Source organism: Plectropomus leopardus, chromosome 4 (assembly GCF_026936395.1).
Source record: "Plectropomus leopardus strain MGB_pleo_1.0 chromosome 4, ASM2693639v1, whole genome shotgun sequence".
Classification (NCBI taxonomy): Eukaryota; Metazoa; Chordata; class Actinopteri; order Perciformes; family Serranidae; genus Plectropomus; species Plectropomus leopardus.
The window spans coordinates 13635084-13658802 of record NC_142179.1 but is presented as its reverse complement, the minus strand read 5'-3'; the positions used below and the strand labels follow the sequence as shown (position 1 = coordinate 13658802).

Genomic DNA, 23719 nt, shown 5'->3' with positions numbered 1-23719 from the left:
GGACTTTCGTCATCCGAATAAGCGGTGAATTAAAACAAGCGCACCCTATCTTTGCCCTTGGAGAGGTGGCATTTGGACAGCTGCTACCGGCTTTTGCTGCACCTGCATGTCTGCACCACTGATGCTTCATCTGGCAAAGCATACATTATATTTTATTATCAGTTGTATGGATATATATTAAATAGATATTGTACGTAATTTCTCTTTGCAGTTGCACAACTGAAATGATGGAGACACTTGCAGATGACACGCTAGCATAAAACGTAAAATAATAGCCTGTTCCATTTTTACCTTTTTAATTTTGTTTACTTTTTTTTAAATAAACTTTACATCCTAGATTGCACATAACATTTTACATACTGGTGTGAAATTGAAGCACAATGCCTATATTTCTATTCATATATTTTTTTTATTTTTTATTTTCACAGTTATTTCTTACTTTCATTCTTCTTATTTTTACTTTTGATAATTCTCTATACTTAGCCTACATCAGTGCAATAAATCACAGTTTCCCCCTGTGATCAATGAAGTAGCCTATTTCTAATTCTGATAAACCAATTTTTTTAACATGTTTCTTTTCTGTATCCACTCTACATTTGACTCTATTTCCAGTTGATTAAAACTCAATTTGATGTTGATTAATATGAATATTAATAAAGGAACACACCTTGCAGCAAAAATATTCAGCAGTGGACAAGAAACTGAGATCTTTCACTTGAGTAACGAAGAGTTGAAATTGATCAGCTGATTAACAGAAAATCAATTGCCAACGATTGTAATATATCAGCAATGTACAGTATTAAGCAAAAAAATTGCCATATATTTTATGGTCCATGCTTCTTAAATGTGATTTTCTTTGCCTCATGTGATTGTAAACATTGTAACATTGCAAACAAAAGTAGCAATACCTCAATGTAAAAAATATCAGTTATAAGTCATGAATTCATGATTTTACAGATGAAATAGCAGCAAAGTTTACTCCTAAACAGCAGAATTGCTCCTTTCAGTGTTTATCGGGACTTTCAGGTGTAACTTTATTGGGCCCAGGAGGAAACTTGTCTTTCTGACAGGTGAAACACACACAGACATAAAGGATAAAACATAAATCAAGCACAGTTATATGGTATACTACTGAAGCTGGTTATTACTGATGTAAAATGTAAGCAGCAGCTTGTTGAAGAAAAGCTTGTTAAAACTATTTATATCGGCTTGGCCTAAGCTCCATCTTTAAAAAACAATTAATAATTAAAAGAGTAAAAGTAAAATTACATCAAAATTATATGTACAGTACCTAAGTTACATTTCACCACTGGAATTAAACAAGAAAGACAGACGAAATTAAGATATAAAATGGCACAAATACGCTATTGTCTGGAGTCTTCTTGACATATCATCATTGATGGATTATTTAATGGGCCTACCCCACACAGGCCCCAGGGCCCAAAGAGTCAGGGGGCCCCTAAGGCTGTTGTGATACTGATTTTGATTCTAATTTTAGTTAATTTTCCCTTAATACACCTGCACTGTGCATACACAGAATGTGTGCGGATGTATGTTTCAGTGGTCTATTGGCTCATAATGCAAATACAAGCTTTAGTCAGTAAGTAAACGTATGCTGATTGCATTGACCATAATGCAGATAATAATGCCATTGCCATTTATGGTAAAAAGGTTAAAAACATTAAGCAGTTTTCAACAACTATGACTTGTTTTCTATTCACAATTCTAGAAGAAGCTGCCAGTGCAGCCAGTCTTACTCACCCATTTTACTTCAGTGTTGAGTGACTTGCACAAGGGCATCATGGCAAGCCCTTAAACATGTATTTTTCCAGTACGCATTCTCCCAGCAGATTTTTTTTAATGTTCCAGTCTCAAGACTGTCTCTCTTTCCTCTTGACCAGCACTGCTGTCCTGTTCCTGTAACCCTGTCTTTTATTAAGACATTGAGCTACTGGCCTGTTATACTGTGTATGACCATGACAAGCCACTATGAATTCATTAGAATATCTTCTGGAGACGGCCGATGGCCTTTAGCACCGCCAGCCCGCTATCTCTTCACACTAATCTTCAATTAACTGATGCAGCTGCTGGTGCCATTTCATGTATTTCTCTTTCTGAAAGGTTCGCCCACACTGCCTATTGCTCACTTTGAATAAGGGTGATGCTCTTGCAGCCGGGTTAATTTCCTCTATTTGACTCCTGATTCACACAGTTTTGACACTCTGAACTATTCACACAGCTTATCATAAATAATAAGGACAAGTCTCTCCGGCCTTGAAGTTATTGTTCAGTCCATAAATTAAACAAAGACACACCGACAAAGTGACAAAAGTGTTTACTTCTCACAAGTTATTTTCCAACAGTTTGTGGACACACACAACAAAACATCACCGACAGCTTTTTGAGACATTCCAATCATCTTTAAAAACCGATTCTTGATTAATCCAGAGTTTGGTCATGAATTCAGTCTCTGTGTCCAGTGAGAACAAAGGTGGAGTTTACAAGAGTGGCGCCTCCGCTTTGAATATGGAGAGAGGCTGTGTTGTTGCTCTCTGGCGTACGCCTCCCACAATTTTATTGATCCAGAATGGCTCATGAAAATGTGTTCACTTATTCTCCCCTTTTATTCTCTATTTCATCATTTTTCCTTGTAAAAAGCTTTATAATCTTGCTTTTGACAAGTGTGTCAATGGATAAACTTTATTATTATCATTATAAAAAAAACAATTAGTCATTGCCCTATAATAAACAGGACATTTGTCAGGTCTATAGAAGCTGCAGAAACAACCTGCTGGACTTCATATGAGGAAATGAGAGTGAATACTTCCTAACTCTGTATTATGGAGAGCAGAGCACCCTGCACGTTGGACCTATCAGCAGACAGCCTCTCCACAGAAATGCATAGAAAAACACAGTGATGGCAGGACAAAGTGAAGAGTCAGTCATGCATTCATTCAGCCCCGTGCCTCCCGTCTGATAAAGCACAACTAGGTATTTGGTTTACGCCATTAATCTTCTCCACCTTACACTTTCTCTCTCACAGAACAGCCCATTCTGTAAAGTTTCTTGAAGCGCTATTACTGAAGCACTTGTTTTTCATCCGTACAAACACTTTCCCGTTGCTGTATATAAATAACTCGTCCTGCAATGGCCTGCTGAAAAACACGCACCTCAAGGGAATGTCAGCTTTCGTCAAAATACCTCTCAGTCATCCAACACAATATCAAAAATATTATCATCTCTTTAAATGTTAAAGTCTCTGTAGAAAAATGCCTGAAATATATAGATATCAAACATGTACATGTATATTTGTATACAAAGAAAATTTGATGCAAATTATTACTTCTTCAAGGATCCTTTAAAGCTGTAACTATGGCACTAAACCGTATTTCTGCATGTTATTGTGAAAAAGAAAAAAAAACAAAACTTGCATGGCACCAGTCGAGCACATAGATGTACAATGAACATAATGTCTGGACACAGATCAGTGACCACATCTTCATTCATTTCAAACCTTCCCAAAAATGCACTGTGACTGAGCATATGGCACCTACTGACATAATAATATTTTCAAATTATCTGCAGCCCGGCAGTGTTTCACTCACAGGCAGATCTGTCGGGCTCTCCAGACACAAACAATTACAATTCTTAAAAGGCAAATTCCATCGGTTGAGTGGCGCTATTGATTTCCATCTGAGTATGCACAGAGCAAAAGTCTGTGTCGACATCAATCAAACATTGCCTGACATCATTTCACCCATGTTGTACCTCTTCATCTAAACATGCCTCTTTTGATGATAGAGGTTCAAGCAGCATTCTAATATTTAATTTCTATGTAACAAAAATATCATCTACTATAAATGCATGTATCTGTATACCAGGGTCCCCACACATTTTCATGGACAAAATTTCAAAACTTTTCCTTGACTTTTCAAGAACCCCAAATATTTTTTTTCTTGCTCTACTTGCCCAGCGTTTTTCAAACCAGTAAGAATCAAACTGAATTCAAACATAATTTCAGCATCCCCAATGATGTGTTTGATGTGTTTCTGTCGGAAATATGAAAATCCAACAATAATTTCAGTTTTAACATTTTCTCCAAGTTTTACTAAGCTAAAACTAAAAAAACTAAAACTAACTAAAAAATATATATTTTTAAAAAACAGAAACTCACTGATTTGTTGCCTTCCAAATCTGTGATTTTCTTAAAAAAATGTATTTTAAGAAAACTAAATAGCCAAAAATGTTTGTTTTCTGTAAAAATTGGGAAAAAAGAAAAATAAATCACCAAATGTTTCTATAGTTTCAATAAGTTTTCTATAAAATTGGCAAAAAAATCAAAGACATAAAAATTGACAAAAATAAAAGTAAATAAATAAATAAAAGAAGAAAAAAAATCTATTTTTTTAAAACAAAGAAAAACATGTGTTCCTAAGGCAAGTTTCCTTTCAAAATCCGTGGTAAAATAAATACAAAACGCAGTCACTTAAAGTTGTATGGCTCTCCCCTAAAGCCAAAAGTGTTAAAAGAAAAGGGAGAGATGGAATGCGGGGAGAAATTGATAAAACTTTTGTGATGAGCAAATAAACAAAAACAACCAAAACACTGTCACACGTCAACACATATTAAAGCCATGTTACGCTGTCAGCTACGGAAAAAAAATTCACTGTTATGTTACATTAATGTAATTTAATTAATTACACACAATACATTTCCATGGATTTTCCAAAAGTTTCAATGATGTTTACTAGTTTTATGACTTTTACAGGCCTGGAAAATATAATTGTGAAATTTCATGACTTTTCAAGGTTTTCCATGACTGTGGGAACCCTGGTATACACATACATACAGTGACTGCCCTTCATATTCCCCCAGTTTCACAGTAGCATTGCCCCGACTGTGCCTGGAGGTTGTTCAGTGCTCAGTCGATGATCTGTCGAGATCATCTCCTGGTGATTGAGAGCCGTTATTGATTTATGTAAAAATAAAAAAAAAAGGTTGATGCCTGGCCTCAGCTGTGGCTCCTCCCACCCTGATCAACTGGGGCTGGTCAGTGTAGAAAACAAGCATCCCTTACACTCTGCTTCAAGTATCGCAGTGGGCCCTGCAGAGGGAAAAAAAGGAAACACATTAGTGTGAATATCTGACAGCATGGAGGAGAGCCACTTGACAGAGCAGTCACAACACCAACAGTCGCTTTTTGCAGAGCGAAATGAAAAAGTACCAAGGTATCATTGCCCACACACAAGCACCCGCACACTCACACATAAGTCATTAAAGTTAATATGACTGAAGTGTCTGGCACATTTTCCTCTATGGATTAAAAAACCTTCCCTTTTGTGAAAAGACAGTCGTGTCTGTCCACAAATAGCTGGCATTTTTTCAGTGTTTCTTACTCAAGTCTGGTGTGGTTCAATGAGCAGAGGACCCCATCTGGATCATAGTGGCTCTTCCAAATCAGATCCTGCTGTTGAGATATTGTGCACCTTCCCTGAGTAAGGTGCAGCTGATGCCTCTAACTTTTAATAGTCTCCAAAGCAGCGTGAAATCCTCACATTAAGTTTGCTTCACCCCCAAAGCTTTCTAAGTTGCACTGAACCAACTCGAGCCCTTTGACTCTTTCTCACACACATGGCTGCATGTGCACGCATGCCTTTTTGCACTCTCATACACATTGAAACACAAATATCTTTTTAACATTAAAATGTATGCATATCAGTGTGCATACACATTTTGACAAGGACACACACACACATGCCCACTCATTTTCCCACATCATGACTTTGTCTGAGTCACAGATAAAGAGGCACCAAGACGAGCCAGTATCCATGCCCAATGTGCACCAGATTTACTTTTGAATGCTCCGATGTTCAGCAATATAGGTCATGTCTATTTTGTATTCTAATGAACTTTAGCATAGAGTAACTCCATTACAGATGTTACACACCTCTGGCACGCAACACTGCAATTATTTAGCTTTCATTCTATTTAATGTTTTCCTCTTAACATTTTCAATGATCATGATGAAATGTAATCTACTGAGGGGAACAAAAATTAAAGTAAATGATGCATGCAGAATGGGGATGAGTAAATAGACAACTGTGTGTCTTGGCAGACTATCACCACAAACAATCAGAGAGAGAAACAACAGCTAATTAATATTCATTGGTAAAATGTGTGTCTCACTCTCTCTGACACATTTATTGAGTTTTACTGCACACCGTGCACTTGCCAGGTTGGGAAATGGGATGAAGACAATGCAGCACTATAAGCACACATATGACTGTTGTGTTATGAGAAATCAGAGTAACAGGTTTACATTTGCAAATGTAACAAAAAAAGAAAATTGGTTTGATTTCTTTCAGAAAAATGCTGAGAAGGCAACAAGTAACTTAAGACAAAATGAAAAAAGTTTTTAAAAAATCTCCCGAAAATAAGCGAAATAAAGGTAAAAAAAAAACAAACCCAAACAACCATTGTAGGGTTTTTTCAATGTTACATTTCTCCCTGTTTTTTGGGATAATTTTCTAATAATCCTCCTCTCTTTTTTTAAACAAGGTTTAAGGTAATTTTCTTCTCAGCATTTTCTAATTACTTGCAATTTGGAGGACAAGAGAAAAGAAATTCAACCAATTTGCTCAAGCTTCAAAAGGGTCAAATAGCTTAAATAGCTTATGAAAGGTGTCTGAATGCAAGGAAACTGGTAAAAGTCCTTTTTATTATGCGTTTCTTTTACACTTTTTCTTGATGTTTTTGTGTTATAGCACTCTGAATTGCCTTGTTGCTGAAATGTGCTATAAAAATAAATGTGCCTTTTTTTGCCTTGCACTGGTGACATCAGCAAGACATAGGGTTGAAAGTGAAAACACGAAACCTTGAAATGTAAGAACTACCATATCCAGTAATTTAATAGCAAATGCATAACAACCAGGAGATAATTTTTTTTTCATCCCTCCAAGGCCATTTGGTATTCAAAGGCAGGAAGCAAATGATGCAGAGGTTGCAGTAGCTTCAGAAAAAAAGGCAGAGAAATTTATGATTAAAAATGGAAATGTTGCCAAAGGTGTTTGCTGTACAAAGTGTCAGATATGTTTCTATAATACATACCCCACTCACATGTATATAAAGATACATGCGCGCAGGGAGATAATGCATACAGCTGCTGCTGAGTGGGAGTAAGACATCATCTAAGGGGAGAGGAGGAAAGAAATGAAGAAAGAGTGAGAGAGCGAGACAAGGAAAGATAGATAGATAGAGAGAGAGAGAGAGAGAGAGAGGGAGGTAGGCTATGAACTGGAGCTGTAAGCTGTGAGCTGTAGGGAGTAGGTCAGTCTGGTTGAGTCAGTCCTGACTCATGATGGAGGCGGTGAAGATCCACCTCCTCCCTGCCCATTACAACTTCATCCTCAAGCCTGGAGCAGCGGAGCCCAGATAGCCATTACAAAAACAGTGAAATCCTCCTACATCCATGGTCGGAGGAGCACTGCTTTCTGTGTTGTAGGATCAATCTGATAACAAGTCATGGATGTTTTAAACAATGAACGCTGAATCTAAACACAACAGGTCCCTTTTTGCAACGAGCTGGTCAGCCAGTGCAAATTAGGGGTGTGCCATATCATATTGTTCATGATAATACCGATATTATTTTTTAATGTAATAATAAAAATTCGTATTGTGATAATGGAAATATTTCGACTTGTTGGCACAATGCAGGTCTGTGTATGTGCAGGTGTCTGCAGCTGGGTCTGATGGTCACCACTGAGTGACACACACTATATACAAACTATTTGTAGATTCCAGGGTACTTATACGTATTTGGCAACTGTTTGGATGTGTAATTCGTGGTTGATGTTTTGCTGCTGTTTATATTTTACAGAATCTGCGCAGAGAAAAACATTTTTAAATAACCCACCTGTTAACATGTTATTAAGGTTTAAAGTTATGCATATTTATGGGCGGGCCATTTTGACTGACAGGCTGACTGCAAGACGTCACCATTGTCTGTGATTCAGAACCACCCTTTGCTTGTCCACAGCTCTGCCCTCTCGTCCAAATTTGGTCACTTCTGGCTTGAATACTGTGCGCCATTGTTCTGTTATTATTGTATGTGATGTTTGTTCCCCATAACATAGGACATGGTATTAGGTTAAATAATTAGATTAAATGAAGATGAAAAACCAAGATGGTGACAGCCAAAATGCAAACTTGTGGCTTCAAAATGGGAGTCCACAGACCAACTGGTGACATCACAGTAGCTAGTCCATTATTTTATACAGTCTATGCTTCTAATAAACTCTCTTTAATAAGCAAAGTTTCCCGTTCTGTTCATTACGGGGTCATGGTGACACTGGAACTTATCCCTGCTAACATTGAGTGCAAGGTGGAGTACACCCTGAGCAGGTTGCCTGATTACCACAGGGATATGGCTTCTTTAGTGAAAGTTTTTTTAAAAAAATATCTGGGGAGAGCTTCGGTGTTCACAGCGCATGGCACAATTTTGCCTGTTTGATTACACCTGGACCTTTGTTGCATGTCATACTGTTTTCTGTCTGCCTCTTCACTATCATCAATCCAACAGAGGCAAGAATGGTTAGAAAAATCATCTTTGAGGCTAAATATGTAGCAAAATATGTTAATATTGTATTGCCTAATGTTATTGATTTTTTTTTAAATTCAATACTAGAACTGAAACTCAGGTTTTGTATCTACTATCACATTTTACAACAATATTCAGCAGTACACCGCCCCAACACTAGTGTAAATAGTCAAAGTTAACAAACATCACTGCATATAAATGTAAATGAGACATTTGGTCAGCCGCTGCAATAGCTCAAAAGGGGCACAAACATCAATATTTGTTGTCAAAGCTTTTCAAACTACTTTGCTTCTCATCTCTAAATTGCAGTCTGTGTACATCAGTAAGGTCTTTTTGCTGCAGTGTTGTGATGACTGGTCAAAAAAATTAGATACATTTAATCTCACAGACAGCAGATTTGAATTACTGGGCAAACACAGCAGGGAGCAAATACTTTTGATTCAAAACCCAAATAAAACAACTCAGAAACACATTAATTGGGAGGGGGCACTGATTTCCATGTGTGAAGTATTTCAATCTTTGAACGCTGAGCAAATTGCTGCAATATCTTTCAAAAATGTGGGAAAAAAGGTAATGAGCAACTTGATAAGAAATGTTGCGAAAATTGCAAGAAACTAGTGGGTTTAGAAAATTATCTTTAAAAAAGCTATGGGGGGGGGGGGGTAGGGAATAAATATATTTGTAATTATCATAATTACATATTTTATATCATGTTACAGAACTTTTTAAAGTCTTGTTTGCCTTTGATGTTTTTGCTTTCTTTTTCTTTTGAATTTATTTTTTTGTTTTGCTTGTTTTCTGTTGTCGATGTTTTTTTTAATGTATTTATTTATATATTATAATTTTTAGGGGTTATTACTGTACATTTTACTAATTTCTTGCTTATTTTTGGGTCATTTCTTCTTATGTTGCACTCTGCCTGCTTCCCATGTATTTGAATGAAATCAAGTAAATTGTCTCAGATTTTAAGGGGTTAACATTAATTTTCCAGACACTATGGCCACAAAAAACAATCACAAAGAAAAAGGAACATGCACAAAAAAAAAAAAAAGAAGTGCAGACGCTTTTACTTTTTCCAGTGTTTTCCCTTAATCATATTATGCCAAGGCCACTGTGTCAATTGAATAGTGCATTAGCTAGTGAGGCAGTGCCACAGCAGCAAAAGCCCTTATGAGCCGCATCTATTGATGATACTGGCTGCACTCACATTCTGTAACACACTACTCTGTTAAAACGGCGTGTGTGTGTGTGAGAGAGAGCATGCTGCTGCTAGACTCATTTGGATTTATTAACCTAAGGTAAATAGAGTAAATGTTCTACACTGAGAGCAATCATCTTAAGGACAAACATGCATCCACATACCCTTCTATTAGCAAACACAAAACACCCAAAACAGCATCAGCTTCCACGGCATTGCTGTTTCTCTTTCAACATCTCCCCCTCTCTGCCTCTCTATGTTGCACATGCTCTCTTTTCCCTCTTTTTCGCTCTCCCACTCTTTCTTTTTCCGTCTGTTCCCTCAAACCCCCACTCTCCTCTCTTTTTCGTTTTTCTTGTGACTGAATATCCACTGATCCCTAATCCAGACGCCGATTTTAGATTTGTAAGGCCAACGAGGTCGTGTATTGGATTTACTCAGTGTGCGCTATTTCATACCCCGATTTTCGCAGCCTTAACCTCCAGGCTTCCCACAACCCTAAACATACACATATGATAAATATATCAAAGGTACTATTTATATAACATCCTGCCCTCTGAGCACACACAACTGCCCCCGCACCTCTTTACCTCTCTGTCCCTTTCTTTGCTCTCTGTCTCTTTGCTTGTCCTCTGTCTCTCTGTTTATCATAAAAAATATGTGCAGCAGCAGTTCAGAGCTTTGTTGAGGCTAATGTTGATACAAAGGCTGTCTGAGGCAGTGCTGTTATCTCCTGTAGTCTAATCCAGCTAATTAAGGGCATCGCTGGGAGGAAGGTGCTACTATTCTCATACAACTCCAGGGTACGCTGTCTCCACAAGTCTGCCAAACTTACACGTGTTTTTACACACACCTTTGCACACACAAAGACGTATGTACAGACATGGTTAAAGATCCCTTGACATACGGATTTGAAAATGATTTAAGACTTATTTGATATTTGCCAAACTTGGTTTGCGCACAGACAGGGAACACAGGCTTCATTCAATATGCTGCTTAATAAAAGCTAATAAAGTGGAGAACACCAACTGCTCATATAGATGATGATATTAAAGTGCTGATTTATAATCCCCTGAGGGAATAAAGTCCAGCATTTTTCTGCCTGATTCTCTCCACTCAAGAGCAGAACTGATTAGCTTACTGTCCACGTAGTCTTGTAGATATCACAGTAAGTGATAGTGGGGGTCTTCACTAAAGGGAGCTAGGATGCTAAATGTGAATTTAGAGACAAATTTTCAATTAAAACTTGCTATAAAGCTATCAATGGACACAAATCAAAATGGCAGTTTTGTCATCTAAGGCTTCTCTCTCTTCACCAGCCCACCATGCCACTCTCTTGTCATTTACTCCCACAGTCTGACACGTCAGCAAAATGGCATTCGAGGAGACAAGAGGTGATGAAGAAAAAAAACACACCTCTCTATTTCTCAACCCTAACTGTTCATCTTGGCAGGCTTGTGTGGAAGAATAGCTGCCACTAACTGCCTGCAGTGACTTTAAACTTTTAAAACCTAAACAATTTGGTTTGATTGCCTGCAAAAACAAGGGGAGAAAGCAATGAGCAATTTAAAAAGACATGGCCAAATAATGAGCGAGAAATAAGTGAAAAATTACAAGAAAATGACCTGAAAATAAGGAAAACTTTTTCTGTAATATAGTTTAGAAAAAAAACTTTGCAACTGTCTAACTTGCAAAAATCATTATTTTAATGCAACGTTTTGATATTCGGCCTTCATCAGGTAAACCTTGCTCATGACCAATTTGCCTGAGGGTCTAGTACTGAAACGTTACATTTAAATAATAGAGAGCAAATAATAAGAGTTTTCTTTAAGTTGTGCTCTGCACAGCCCCCCCTCCAACCCCCGTTTGGCAATAGATGTGCGAAGGTTTGTTTTTGTTCTGTAACATAATGTAAAATACATGATTATAATAGCTATAAATACATGTTTATGGCTATTTTTCCTTTTTTCACATATTCCTTTAGTAAATAACCAATTTTCAGGTCTTTTTCTTTTCACCTTTCACTCAGTACTTGAAATGTGTGAGATAGTTCTTGCCCAGTTGCTTTTTTTTTGCCTTTTCCTCCATGTTTTTGATGGAAATCAAACCAATTTGGTCAGGTTTCAAAGGGTTAACATAATGGTGAAGCCAGCAATTACTTATGTATATGTATGTGCATAACAGAGCAACTTGTGTATATGTACGTGTCAGTGAATGAGAAGATCTTTGGGGGCAGGGGATGAAATGTGAGGGAAGCGGTTTTCTTGTTTCATCCAGAAGGACATGAATTAATTAAAGCCCCTCTCTGAAGAACTTCCTGAGTTTGAGACTCGTTAGTAGCAAAAGCTTCCAGAAAGACACAGATACAATTCAGTTTTAGTGTCGTCAGCAGTCTTTTGTGAAATGTTTAAAGTCCCCGTACATTTTTCTGTCATTGCTCACTGCCTGCATACATCACACTCTGCCCATACGCCTATACAGGCACCCATAATTATATACACACATGAATACACACTGCATAAACAAATAAACTGGTATGCAAACAGACTCACAGATATGTGTCAGCGCATACATGCAATCGCTCTATTTTTTCCTCCCTTTCTCTTCCTGACAAACACACTAATACATGCACAAACACTCACCGCTTCTTCCTGATCTCTCTGTGTATGTTTCAGTGCCCATGGCGATGCCTTTCTCTCTGTTCCACTTCATTTTATCCATCCTTTTCCCAACTCTCTCCTCTCTCTGTTTGGATAATCCAAAGTTCAGTTGGAGTAGAAAGCGCTCATAAAGTAGAAAACACTATGAATGATTCAAGAATGTTTAAGTTAGACACAACAGGGGGGTTCGGTGTCAAACCGTGGTTGTGGTTGACTTGCGTAGGATTGTTTTCTGGGGCTTGAGGGAAGGCGGGTGAGGAGGCACACAAGGTGGAGGTGTGTTTCCTGTTGGCGGGAAACTGTGGCTGACCGAGAGGCCGCCGTTTTCCAACATTAGTTCATGAGGAAGCGCATGAGAGGGAGGAGGAGGGGAGGAAGAGCAGCAATGCACTGGGCTGAGCCTCAGGTCATTCAGCTCAGCCTGTATGTGTAGTTCTGTGTCGTCTACATCGTATTGAAGGTCACAGTCGGGGCAGTAGCCGTGGTACTGGACCTTCTCACTGAAACGAACACGCTCCCTCTCACGAGACTCCCTTCCAGGGGCCTTGGGGCATTTGTTCTTTTCATGGCGGAGTAGAGGCATCGGCCTGGGTAATGTAGGAACAAGACCCGACTCAGGGATGCCGCTGTCGTTAGAAATGAAACACGGGGTGGAGGAGAATAAATCCCTGTTTGGTTTCAATGGAAAAACCCCGCCATTCCTCATTAGAGACCCAGTAGCCTTGGATATATTCCCTGATAACACTAATGTCGGATGAGGCAGATTCTTAATGTTGTGATCCTCGGCTCTCAGCGGGGTGAGTCTGGGTGGCGGTAGGGGAGGGTGGGGTTTCTTGAGTACAGTCAGCACGGCAAGAGGGTTGACAGGGACTGGGTCAGTTGCCGCAGGCGGTTTGAAGATACAGTCATCAGGGAAGAGTTTCATCTTCTCCAGACTGGAAGCAGTTGTAGTTGTAGTGGTGGAACTCGAGCTGGAGTTGAGCGTGTCCGTCTTGGAGCTGTCTGTCAGCCCGTCCTCCTCCAGCTGCAGGTCACATGTCAGGGTGTCGATGTCGTGAACAACCTGGTGACGAGCAGAGGAAGTGTCACTGAGACAGCTGAGGTCAGAAAGAATAAAAACACTAATGCTTTTAACCTTTTTAAACCTGAGCAAACTGGCTTAATCTCTTTCAAAAACATGGGAGGGATAATGAGCAACTTAACAAGAAATTATCCAAAATTCATTAAGAATTAGTAAAAAGTTACAAGAAAAAAAAATGCTTGAAAGACAGTGCTAAAATGTAAATGTAATTCACTTTAATAAAATATTTATAACAAAAACAATTATTTTCTAATATTTATTTTCTTTTTTCTCTCTCCGTCTTTATTTTTGTGTGTTAATATCATCATTATTATTATTATTATTACTAATTTCAGTTTATTTTCTTGCCAGCTTTTCCTCATTTCTTGCAATTTGCAGGACATTGCTTGCTAAGTTCTTCGTAGCCTTTTTAGCCATGTTTTTAAAAGAAATCAAACCAAATTGTTTAGGGTTCATGGGTTTAAATGTGGTGCCTGAATGCAGCATAAGAAAAGTGATGTTGATCCAGGTTTTAAGGGGTTAACTCGTCAAACTCTTAATTAATGAATGAACACTTCATTGCATAAATTTGAAAGAAGACAGTTTGATTTAAGAGACTGATTAATGACTTAAACTTAAGAATGGGAACAGCCATGAGTCTGCCAGACTCTAACTTAAGTGATATACTACGACAATCCCTGAAAAGTAACAATACCAACCATGTCCTGTAAGCCCAGACACAAAAACTATCATTTATGAGACATCCTGTACATAGTAAACGAGTGCAGAGGACCCAGACAAACAGGGATATGAGAATGGCAATGGAGACAGATATTGAACATCAATAGGCTGTCAGTCTCCCATTGGGAAAAATTTTGCACAAATACTTGTAATATTCTGCTGCAAGTGAAGAAGAGAGAGACTGATAAGCATCTTTACATTTTTCAGAGAACAAGTACAATTCAACCAAAAAAAGAGAGTGAATAAATTTCAAACTGAATCAAGTTCTCTGAGAGGTAAGATCCATTTCTACAAACTAAAGTGTCACATTTCTTAACAACAGCACAGGAAACAATTCATCATGGCATGAATGAATTCCAAGAAAGCAACCTTGGCATGTCACAAAGAAAAAAGAAATCTTTTACAAAAAGCAGAAAATATGCACCAGAAATCAACTCTGCAAGCAACACAACAAGAAAAAGCAAACACTCTTTTCACTGTGAAGCAGTGATGTACACAGTGTGCCTGGGTGGAACAGGATGCATAAGAAATGCAGGTGGCATAGCTCAGTGAATACATTTATGGAAGAGGAATGGAGCCAGACAGAGCTGCCTAAATATCTGAATGAATGTGTAGTATTGAACTGTACAATGCAGACCCTGAACATAAAAGACATACAATAACCAAAGCTGTAATAAAGAAAAAATGGCAGAGATGCTCTGCACAGAGCAGCAGAAATGAATATGAAATGTTGTCTCATGTGTACAGTATATTCAGATCCAAGGGTGCTTCCTTTGTCCTCCAAAAGCAAATTTGTTTTCACAGCCTGTATGGGGACATATTAAAGAGCTGCTGGAGCAAAAATCTGGTCTATTGGCACTCTTAAGGCAATAAGCAATACTGAAAATAATTGTAAGGATGCAGCATTAGAAAATGAGATAATACATTACACATCGGGACATACTGTACAGGCAAACATTCGAACAGTTTATAAAACATGCTGAACAACACATTTCACATATTTCAGGGTCTGATAAAAAGAATTTGGCAAAATATCTAGGGATGTCTCGATCAGATCAGAAGGTTTGGTATTGGACCCTTTCAACGCATTTTTAAAATTTGCGGCACATATTCAGGTTTTATTATAATGCTGCTAATCTAATAAGTAGAAACTGATTTTTTTTTCATATTCAACTTAAACTGCTACACCACTTCAAGTGGAATTCAAATTGTTGTCATTCATTTCTAGTGAACTAGTTTTACTATAATGCTGTAATAATCAGAATTGTGCCTCATTCTTATTTGTTGTGACTGGAAATGTTAGTATTAAGCTATAACACTACTTTGACCTGGAATTGTGGTTTTATTACTTGTTTATAGTGTTCTGTAGTTTTATTACAATACTAAAGTAAGTGGATTTAAGAGATATCTCTCAAGACATATTTTAGTTTGTGTACTTATTTTGTTGAAAAAACAAATGCTGCACTATGAGTGGAATTGTGATAAGAGCCATTATTTTGTTGTTTTTGTAAAAATAAAATAAAACACCCATACGGAACAGTTTCAATGCAGAATTTTTCTCTTGTGTTGCACTGCAGAGCTATAATATTATAGCTATTATTATTATTATATTGATTTGGATAACTTTTAAGTACATGAAGTGTACAGTGTGCAGCTGTATTATCCAGGTAAATACAAGTATTGAATAAGGACTCTGTATCGGCAGATACTCGATATCAAATGACTCGGATCAGGATCAGGGGCAAAAAAACTTGATAGGGACATCCCTAGTAATATCCATCAATCAATATGCATCAATCTAAGGACAACTAAGAACTAACCACACAACTAAGAAGAGTCACGTACAGTGCTGTCAGTGGACACACATCCATGGACAGAGTTGCTCTCCCTTATATTTATATCCCCAGTGCTAATGCAAAATCTAGAAAGTGAAAGTGAAAATTCATGTATACATAATAAAAATAAATAAAAAAAAAATTCCCAAGGAGCCATTAGGATAGGGGGTTAGATTTTTAAAAGGCAGTAGATATGGTGCTAAACTCTGCTGGAAAGTAATACTTGATATTAAATGATAAAATGTCGACGTTCTTCAGCCATTTTTAGAAGTCTATTGAAACACATTGCCTTTGGAGAGGAGATTCTTCCTGGTTCTCTTCCCTTGGTGGAGTTATTATTGCTTCGCTGCCCAGAACTGAAGTGCAGTGTTGGACATTTTATTACTTGCTGCCTCACTGTTGAGGATCCAGCTCTCAGTGAGTCCAAAGAAAGTCTAATATAAGTTGAGCTGAGCACGTCTTAAGTTCATTGTAACACAGTTGAAATAACCCATGTGAAAAACTTACCAGAAAAAAGTTACTGTACTTTCCTTTACAGCATTCATAAAATAATTATAACAATGTGCTTGCGTTCATTTTCTGAATTAGTAATGCTTAACCCAGAGTACCTAGTACATTAGCCCACTGTAAAACACGAGTGCTATTATCTAAGTTTGAAAAGCATGTCCAAACAGTGGCTTGAGAGGAGGCTCAGAGAGGAATGAAGAGAAAGTGGTAAGGAGAGAAAAATTGTGCCTCATGCAAGAAACATGCAAGATATATGATCAAATTTTCTCTTATTTTTGCTCGTATCCACGATTTGTTCTTATTTTGTTAGTACCCGCTGATGTCTGGAATTCACCAGTATTTTCTCATGTTTGCTCCTCTCTTAGGTAAGAGAAAATGTTACACCTGGTCGAGAGCATTCTTACCAAGATGAGAGAAAAATATATTCTTCACACAGACCAGAAATTGTTGCCACGCGCAAGGAAAACTAAGTTTTACATTTGATAATCATTTAAAAATGCATCATTTAATCAAATTTAGATAATGTTTTTGAGTATTTATAATGACTGGATTATTACATTTCAGAGCTAAAGAAATACTACTATACTTGGTGCAGTGATCTGAATTACTGTAATTTCAGTTACTGTGTGCCGCTCTGCTGACCAGTACTGCAATGTAAGTACAAGTACATTCACTCAAATACTGTACAAAAGTACAGATTTAAACTACTTTTAGAGTATTTAAATCTCATGTCACTTTCTACTTCTACTCCACTTCACTTCAGAGGGAAATATTGTACTTTTACCTCCACAACAATTATTAGATAACTACTTTACCAATTAAGATTTTTGCGAAGCATCCTTGTGAAAATATACAAGTGCAGCTGAAACGATCAGTCGATTAATTAGAAAATTAACTGTCTCAGTACTTTTCTAATCGTGCTAGTCTTCTTTCATGCTTCTCGTATGGGAGACTTGCTGCTTTTGCTTTATTTATTAAATTTATTTAAAACTTTTTGCACCTTTTGAGTACTTTTACTTTTAATGCTTCAATACATTACCCTGAAATCTCATTCACTTTGTGTACATTTATTCAACAGCATGTCAGCTTCACTACTGCAGAATTTCTTCCTCTACTTACACCCTTTTTTTGGTGTCATGTCTCACCAACATTTGGTGCATCTGGAGTTGACTTCTCTTGTATTTTCTCTTCAGAGAAAATTAATAATAATTACAAGAGAAATTTCAGAGAATCTTGCTGCATTAGGGCCCAGAGGGTGAGAGAGAGTGACTGAGAGGGAGCGATAAAGAGAAAGATAGAAAGCTGGGGCAGAGAGGGCAATGGCGCTAAACTCTCCATGCAGTCTTTAAATGGATAAATTGTTGGGACACACGCACGAGGTAATACCAGTATCCCGGCGAGCAGCCCGTGCTGTAGGCCAGGCAGCTTCTGTGTCTGTGCCAAGCATCTGGGCAGGGTCCCTCCACAGAGCCAGGCTCGGCTCCAGCCCTGTCTGTGAGTTATAACAGATAACTGCATTTCAAATGGATTATACCCCAAACACTGGCTTTGATTGTAACATCCCCTCGAGGTATGTGTTTAGTGTGTGCGGTGTCAGAATAACTGATCCTCTACACAATTTCCTGCGAGTAAAAATAAAAACGAATGAAAGAAAAGGAAAGGGGCACATCATACAAAAAATCACAATGGACAGATTACAATGCTTTCTTGTTCTCTTTATCTCTGGTGCCCACTGCGAGACACTGTAAACTGCTGAAAGACACAAAAGAGGTCTAATTCAGCTCAAGTTAAGAAAACAGAGTAAGGGGAGCAGAGAGGCAGAAGGAGACAGATGCTGTGTTGACTACCCATCCATTATGTAGGAACCAGGAGCTGTACGCAATGGGGTTTTATTAGAATGACAGCCTGTCATGTTAGGGTGAGAGGTTCAGCACAGCAGGCCGGATGCCTGGCGAGTGGCCGGTGGAGGAACGTAAAGATGAAAGCAGGTAAGACTGCAAGTTATAATAACGTCGGTGGCAGCATGGGATGCAGGGATTGGCAATGTAGGAAGGATTTGTAGAGGACTGATCTAAAGCAAGAACTGTAAGGTGAGAGAAATGAAACAAAAATATATCTGTAATCTATTGAGAACAAATAAAAACTAGGGAAGAAGGATCAGTGTCAGGCTAGATCAACACTTTTCTTAAGTGATCAGTTATTTTGAGCGAGCTCCCTGCCAAACCCTCTCTTTTCGTTGGCAGTCACACAGGTGTCGTAAACGGAAAGCACGATTTGCGGCAGATATTCAGGTTTTATTGCAATGCTGCTACTCTAATAAGCTAAATTCTTTTTCATGTTTAAACAAACTGCTACCCCACTTTAGGTGGAGTTAAAAATATTTTGTTCATTTTTAGTGAACAAGTTTTACTATAATTCTGTAATATGCAGAATTGTGGCTGATTTTTATTTGTTACATTTTTTTTTTTGAAAAATCAGATGCTGCACCAAGTGGAACTGAGATAAGAGCCATATGAAAATATTTTTTGTTTGTTTACTTTGTTATTTTGTAAAAATAAAATGGAAAAAATCCTTCAGAACTGTTTGGATGCCAGTCATTTTTTCTTGCATTGCATTGCAGAGCTGTGAAACAGTCATGCTGATACACTGGATTGAGAAGTATCGGATCGGGACTCTGTATCTGCAGATACTCAATATCAAATGACTCGGATCGGGATCAGGGGCAAAAACACTTGATCAGGATATGCCTACTAAAAACATCAAATATCTATCTTCAAATAATCCCTGGATCCTTCAGTCTCAGTATCACTGATTTCTAAATGGCCATTTGGGCAGCTCTGAGAGTTTTGATCTTTAACAAGGATTATGAAGAGAGAGAGAGAGAGAGAGCAGACAACAAGAGATAACGAAGGATGGAGATGAGTGGCTGTCATAAAAACAGATATGTGATGAAAGATAACCAGAGACAAAGAGTGATGAAGATAAGGAAATGGAGAGCCACCACGAGAGACTGAGAGAGATGAAAAGTGAAAAGATAAGACAACGACTCTATTATTGGGGAGGAGATAATTCGCAGCAAACAACAGTCAGCATTAAGATGATGAAATGCAATGCAAAAGCGCTTTCCTGGTTGAACCAACTTGTCTATTAAATATTAATTCTGATTAAATTTTTCTCACTTTCATTAAAAGCCTGTGAGTCAGGGCGAAGAAGCTGTCCTGTCATTTCACACCCCACATCCTCCTGTGCCAGATGTCTTTCATGTTGGAGATAATGATCACATTAGTGGGCAGAGAGAGGAGCATGCCAGTGTGTTTGTGAGTGTGTGTGCCTTTTCTAGGGCCCAGTGATGTGGACCTGCCATGTCCTCTCAAACAAGGATGCTTAGAAAGAGCATCCTCTGAAGCCAAGCGTCTGGAACAGTGATACCCAATTTACAGCCCACGGGCCAAATCTGGCCCTCAACCATTTTCTAATTCACAATAAAAATAAAGTGATTCACACTGTGGTTTTTTGTACTTTAAGTATACATAAGGTTGAGTGCATAAAAAGCATTGAAATAGAGCTTGTTTATCAAAAGATGTGCCTGTGGAGGATCACCCACAACCCCTGACAGAGGTCTTAGCAAAAGCCCAAATGTTCTAAAATCCTACAAACATCCTTAAACCCGAGAAATGTCCTAAAATCCTACAAACGTCCTAAAACCCTAGAAATGTCCTACAATCCTAGAAATCTCTTAAAATCCAAGAAATGTCCTAAAACCCTGGAAATATCCTAAAATCTTAAAAACATCCTAAAATCTGAGAAATGTTTTACAATCCTTGAAACATCCTTAAATCCTAGAAACGTGCTAAAATCCTCAGAACACCCTCAAATCTGGGAAATGTCCTAAAACCCTGGAAATGTGTTAAAATTATAGGAACCTAAAATCCAAGACATATCCCAAAATCCGAGAAATGTCCTAAAATCCTAGAAACATCCTAAATCCGAGAAATGTCCTAAAATCCTAGAAACATCCTAAATCCGAGAAATGTCCTAAAATCCGAGAAATGTCCCAAAATCCAAGCAACGCCCTAAAACCCTATAACGTCCTAAAATTCTAGAAATGTTCTAAAATCCTGGAAATGTCCTGAAAGTCTTGAAACGACCTAAAATCCTTGAAATGTCCTAACATCCTCGAAACTGGCCTAAAATCCTAAAAGCGTTTTACAATCCTAGAAATATCCTAAAATCCTTGAAACATGTATGGGGCTGCTGTAACTGGCCCCTGGCCTCCTGTCAGTTTGCAAAAGTGGCCCCCAAGCAAGGCAAGTTGAGTGTCCCTGCTCTGGAAATAACACAGCACATGGTGGTCTGCTGATAAGAGAATGTGGTGTTCCCTGCTCATTTACCTCTTTGAGCTCTTTGGCTACATCCTTGAGGTCTCCAAGGATGGTTTCCAAATTCTCCACGATTGTCTTGATCTCCTTTTTCACTTTCACTTTGGAGACTACTCCTTCAGCCTCTGCATTAGGTGCCCCTGACATTCTTCAGTTTATGGCACAATCTATTTCGTGAAGGATCTAAGGTGAAATCCTTTGGTCGCCACGCTGCCACTTTGCCAACGCATTTTTATTTAGTCCTCCTCTCCCTTCACTTTTGCTCCTACATAACGACCAGGACTGAGCGAAGTGGCGTCGGGCAGCGCTCTGTATCTACCACTAGGCATGCGCAATAGAGCGTAACACAAAAAAATAACGCTTATGTCAATATATTGTATCATACTGTCTGCGAAAGGGCGCCCGTCCACAGGTTTCTGCACCTCACATCTTCATGTCCAGCAACAACAAAAAAAAACGTGCCACGAATATCCTTCACGTCCAGAGAGCGCTAAATTCAACGAGAAAACGTCCAACGCGAACGCCTTGAAAACGCCGTGGCAAATCAAGAGATGGACACGCAGGAGAGGAAGAAGAAGAAAGAGTACACAGGCAGTCATCCAAACCGTCACACCACCGGTCGTTATTGTAACGGTCCATAATCCTCAGGCACCGACAGGATCGCACTGCACTTCTTTTTCCTCAAAAATACGCTTGTGGTTATAATACAATCCGGAAAGCCGCCGGGTAAAGACACCCCAGAGGCACTTTCCTCCGAAAAACACCCCGTCCGTTTCATCCTGTCTCCATCGCAGCCTCCGTGGAGAGTCTGAGCGAGCAGCGTCCGGACGCAGAGGATGCTCGCGCTCCTCTCTCTCTCTCTCACGCGCTCCTCTCTCTCTCTCTCTCTCTCTCTCACGCGCTCCTCTCTCTCTCTCTCTCTCTCTCTCTCTCTCTCACACACACACACACGCGCGCTTCCTCCCTCGCGCTCTGTACTCTGTCTAGTCTCTTTCTTTGCTGCTGTTACGTTGAAGGGGTCTCCCAGTTATTAGTTTTATGACTTGAAGTGTCAAAAATACGAAATTAAATTCTCATTAGCTTTCAAGTATAGTCTACTATACATCTCTGTATCTTTACAATCTAAACTACTGGTGCTTGGCAGGTTTGCTGTGATTTGCCTTACCTTTAACCCTTTGAAACCATAACAAATAAGCTTGAGTTCGTTAAAAAACATGGAAAACGGCAATGAGCAACTTAAGGTGAACCCCCCCCCCCCAAACTGCAAGAAATTACTAAAAACAAACAAACAAACAAACAAGGAAATGACCTGCAATAATAACAATAATAACAATATTATTATTATTATTATTATTATTATTATTATTATTATTATAAGAGAATCAAAGGTTTGTTTTTCTAACATTGTCCCTAGTTTTTTTTTTTTTTTTGTGATTTTCTAATAATCTCATTATGAGATGAGCAACTGGACATTCTGGTCCAGTTGCTCATTGCCTTTTCCCGTGTTTTTGAAAGAAATCAAACCAATTTTAATTTCCAAACTAAAACCCCTTTAGCTTTCAGGCATACATCTTTCCAATCTAAACCACGGGTTCTTGGCAAGTTTACTATGACTTGCCTTACCTTTAACCCTTTGAAACCATAACAAATAAGCTTGATTTCATTACAACCACGGATGCTTGGCAAGTTTACCATCACTTGCCTTTGTAGCTGTAGCTGTAAATTACTGAGGGACTGTACCATAAGCATCAGAGTAGGGGTATGACTGGGGTGTGACTTCCTTATTTTTAATATCATGACCCTTCCTAGAGCTACAGATATTTTTCCTCGAGCCTCCCTGAGCTACTAGAGGGAAATGCATGACTCTCCCTTCAATATAAATAATTGTATTTTACAGTTTCTGGCTATGATAAATTGTTTCGGTGAACCCCAAAACCCACTTGTGGGATAAAATTGATAAAGTGGGAGTCATACATAAGCAAGACAAAGCATAGTAGCCTATATATTCATAATATATCAAAGATGAGATAATATAAAATGTTATTTACCCCAAGGGAAATGACTGCGCCACAGTTGCAACACAAAGTGGCCAAATGCAAAAGGTGCAGATGTAAACAATCTAAGAAAACATCTATCTATGTGTTTGTATGTATATATATATATATATAAGATTTTTTTTAATTAGCTGATTGTCAGAAAATTAATTTGTAACCGTTTTAATAAACATTTGAGTAATTTGATTTTTTTTATTTTCGTTTTAAAAATATTAAGGGTTGGGGGTGTTTTCCCCCTATTTTTGAAACATAATTTTTTTAAAATTCTCTGCATTTAGCTACTTTTACTTTTAATACTTAAGTACTTTTTCCTGATCATACTTGTTTTCTTTTACTTCAGTAACATTTTCAATGCAGGATTGTTACTTGTAAAAGAGCATTTCCACAGTGTGATATTAGTACTTCTGTTTCGGTAAAGTAACACAATACTTCTTCCACCACTGCCATTTATGTTATACTTTCCCAATTTCATTCCCAGAGATGGTGAAAAGTGCTATAATAAGATAAAATCAGTCAATTACTACACGAAAATATACAAAATCTTTGAATGGTTAAAGCGCATTAATTGGACATTGGAATTAAACTGATTTCCTACATGTTTTAGTATCAAAATATGAAATTAAAGTGATCTGCTTGTGTTAACTCAACAGTGACGATCAGCGGTAATAGAATCCTGGTTTCTGATTGGT

At 38.2% G+C, this 23719-nt stretch overlaps 1 protein-coding gene across 1 annotated transcript; it reads right to left on the bottom strand.

Annotated features, from left to right (window-relative positions):
- Nucleotides 1-2318: 2318 nt before the first annotated feature.
- Nucleotides 2319-21813, bottom strand: prr16 (proline rich 16). The gene is made up of 3 exons (XM_042487488.2): nucleotides 20989-21813; nucleotides 12437-13517; nucleotides 2319-5104 (listed from the first exon to the last, which is right to left on the bottom strand). Exons 1-2 carry the CDS (start codon nucleotides 21121-21123, stop codon nucleotides 12648-12650), a joined length of 1005 nt encoding a protein of 334 aa, XP_042343422.2. The 5' UTR covers nucleotides 21124-21813; the 3' UTR covers nucleotides 2319-5104; nucleotides 12437-12647.
- Between the last annotated feature and the right edge of the window lie 1906 nt (nucleotides 21814-23719).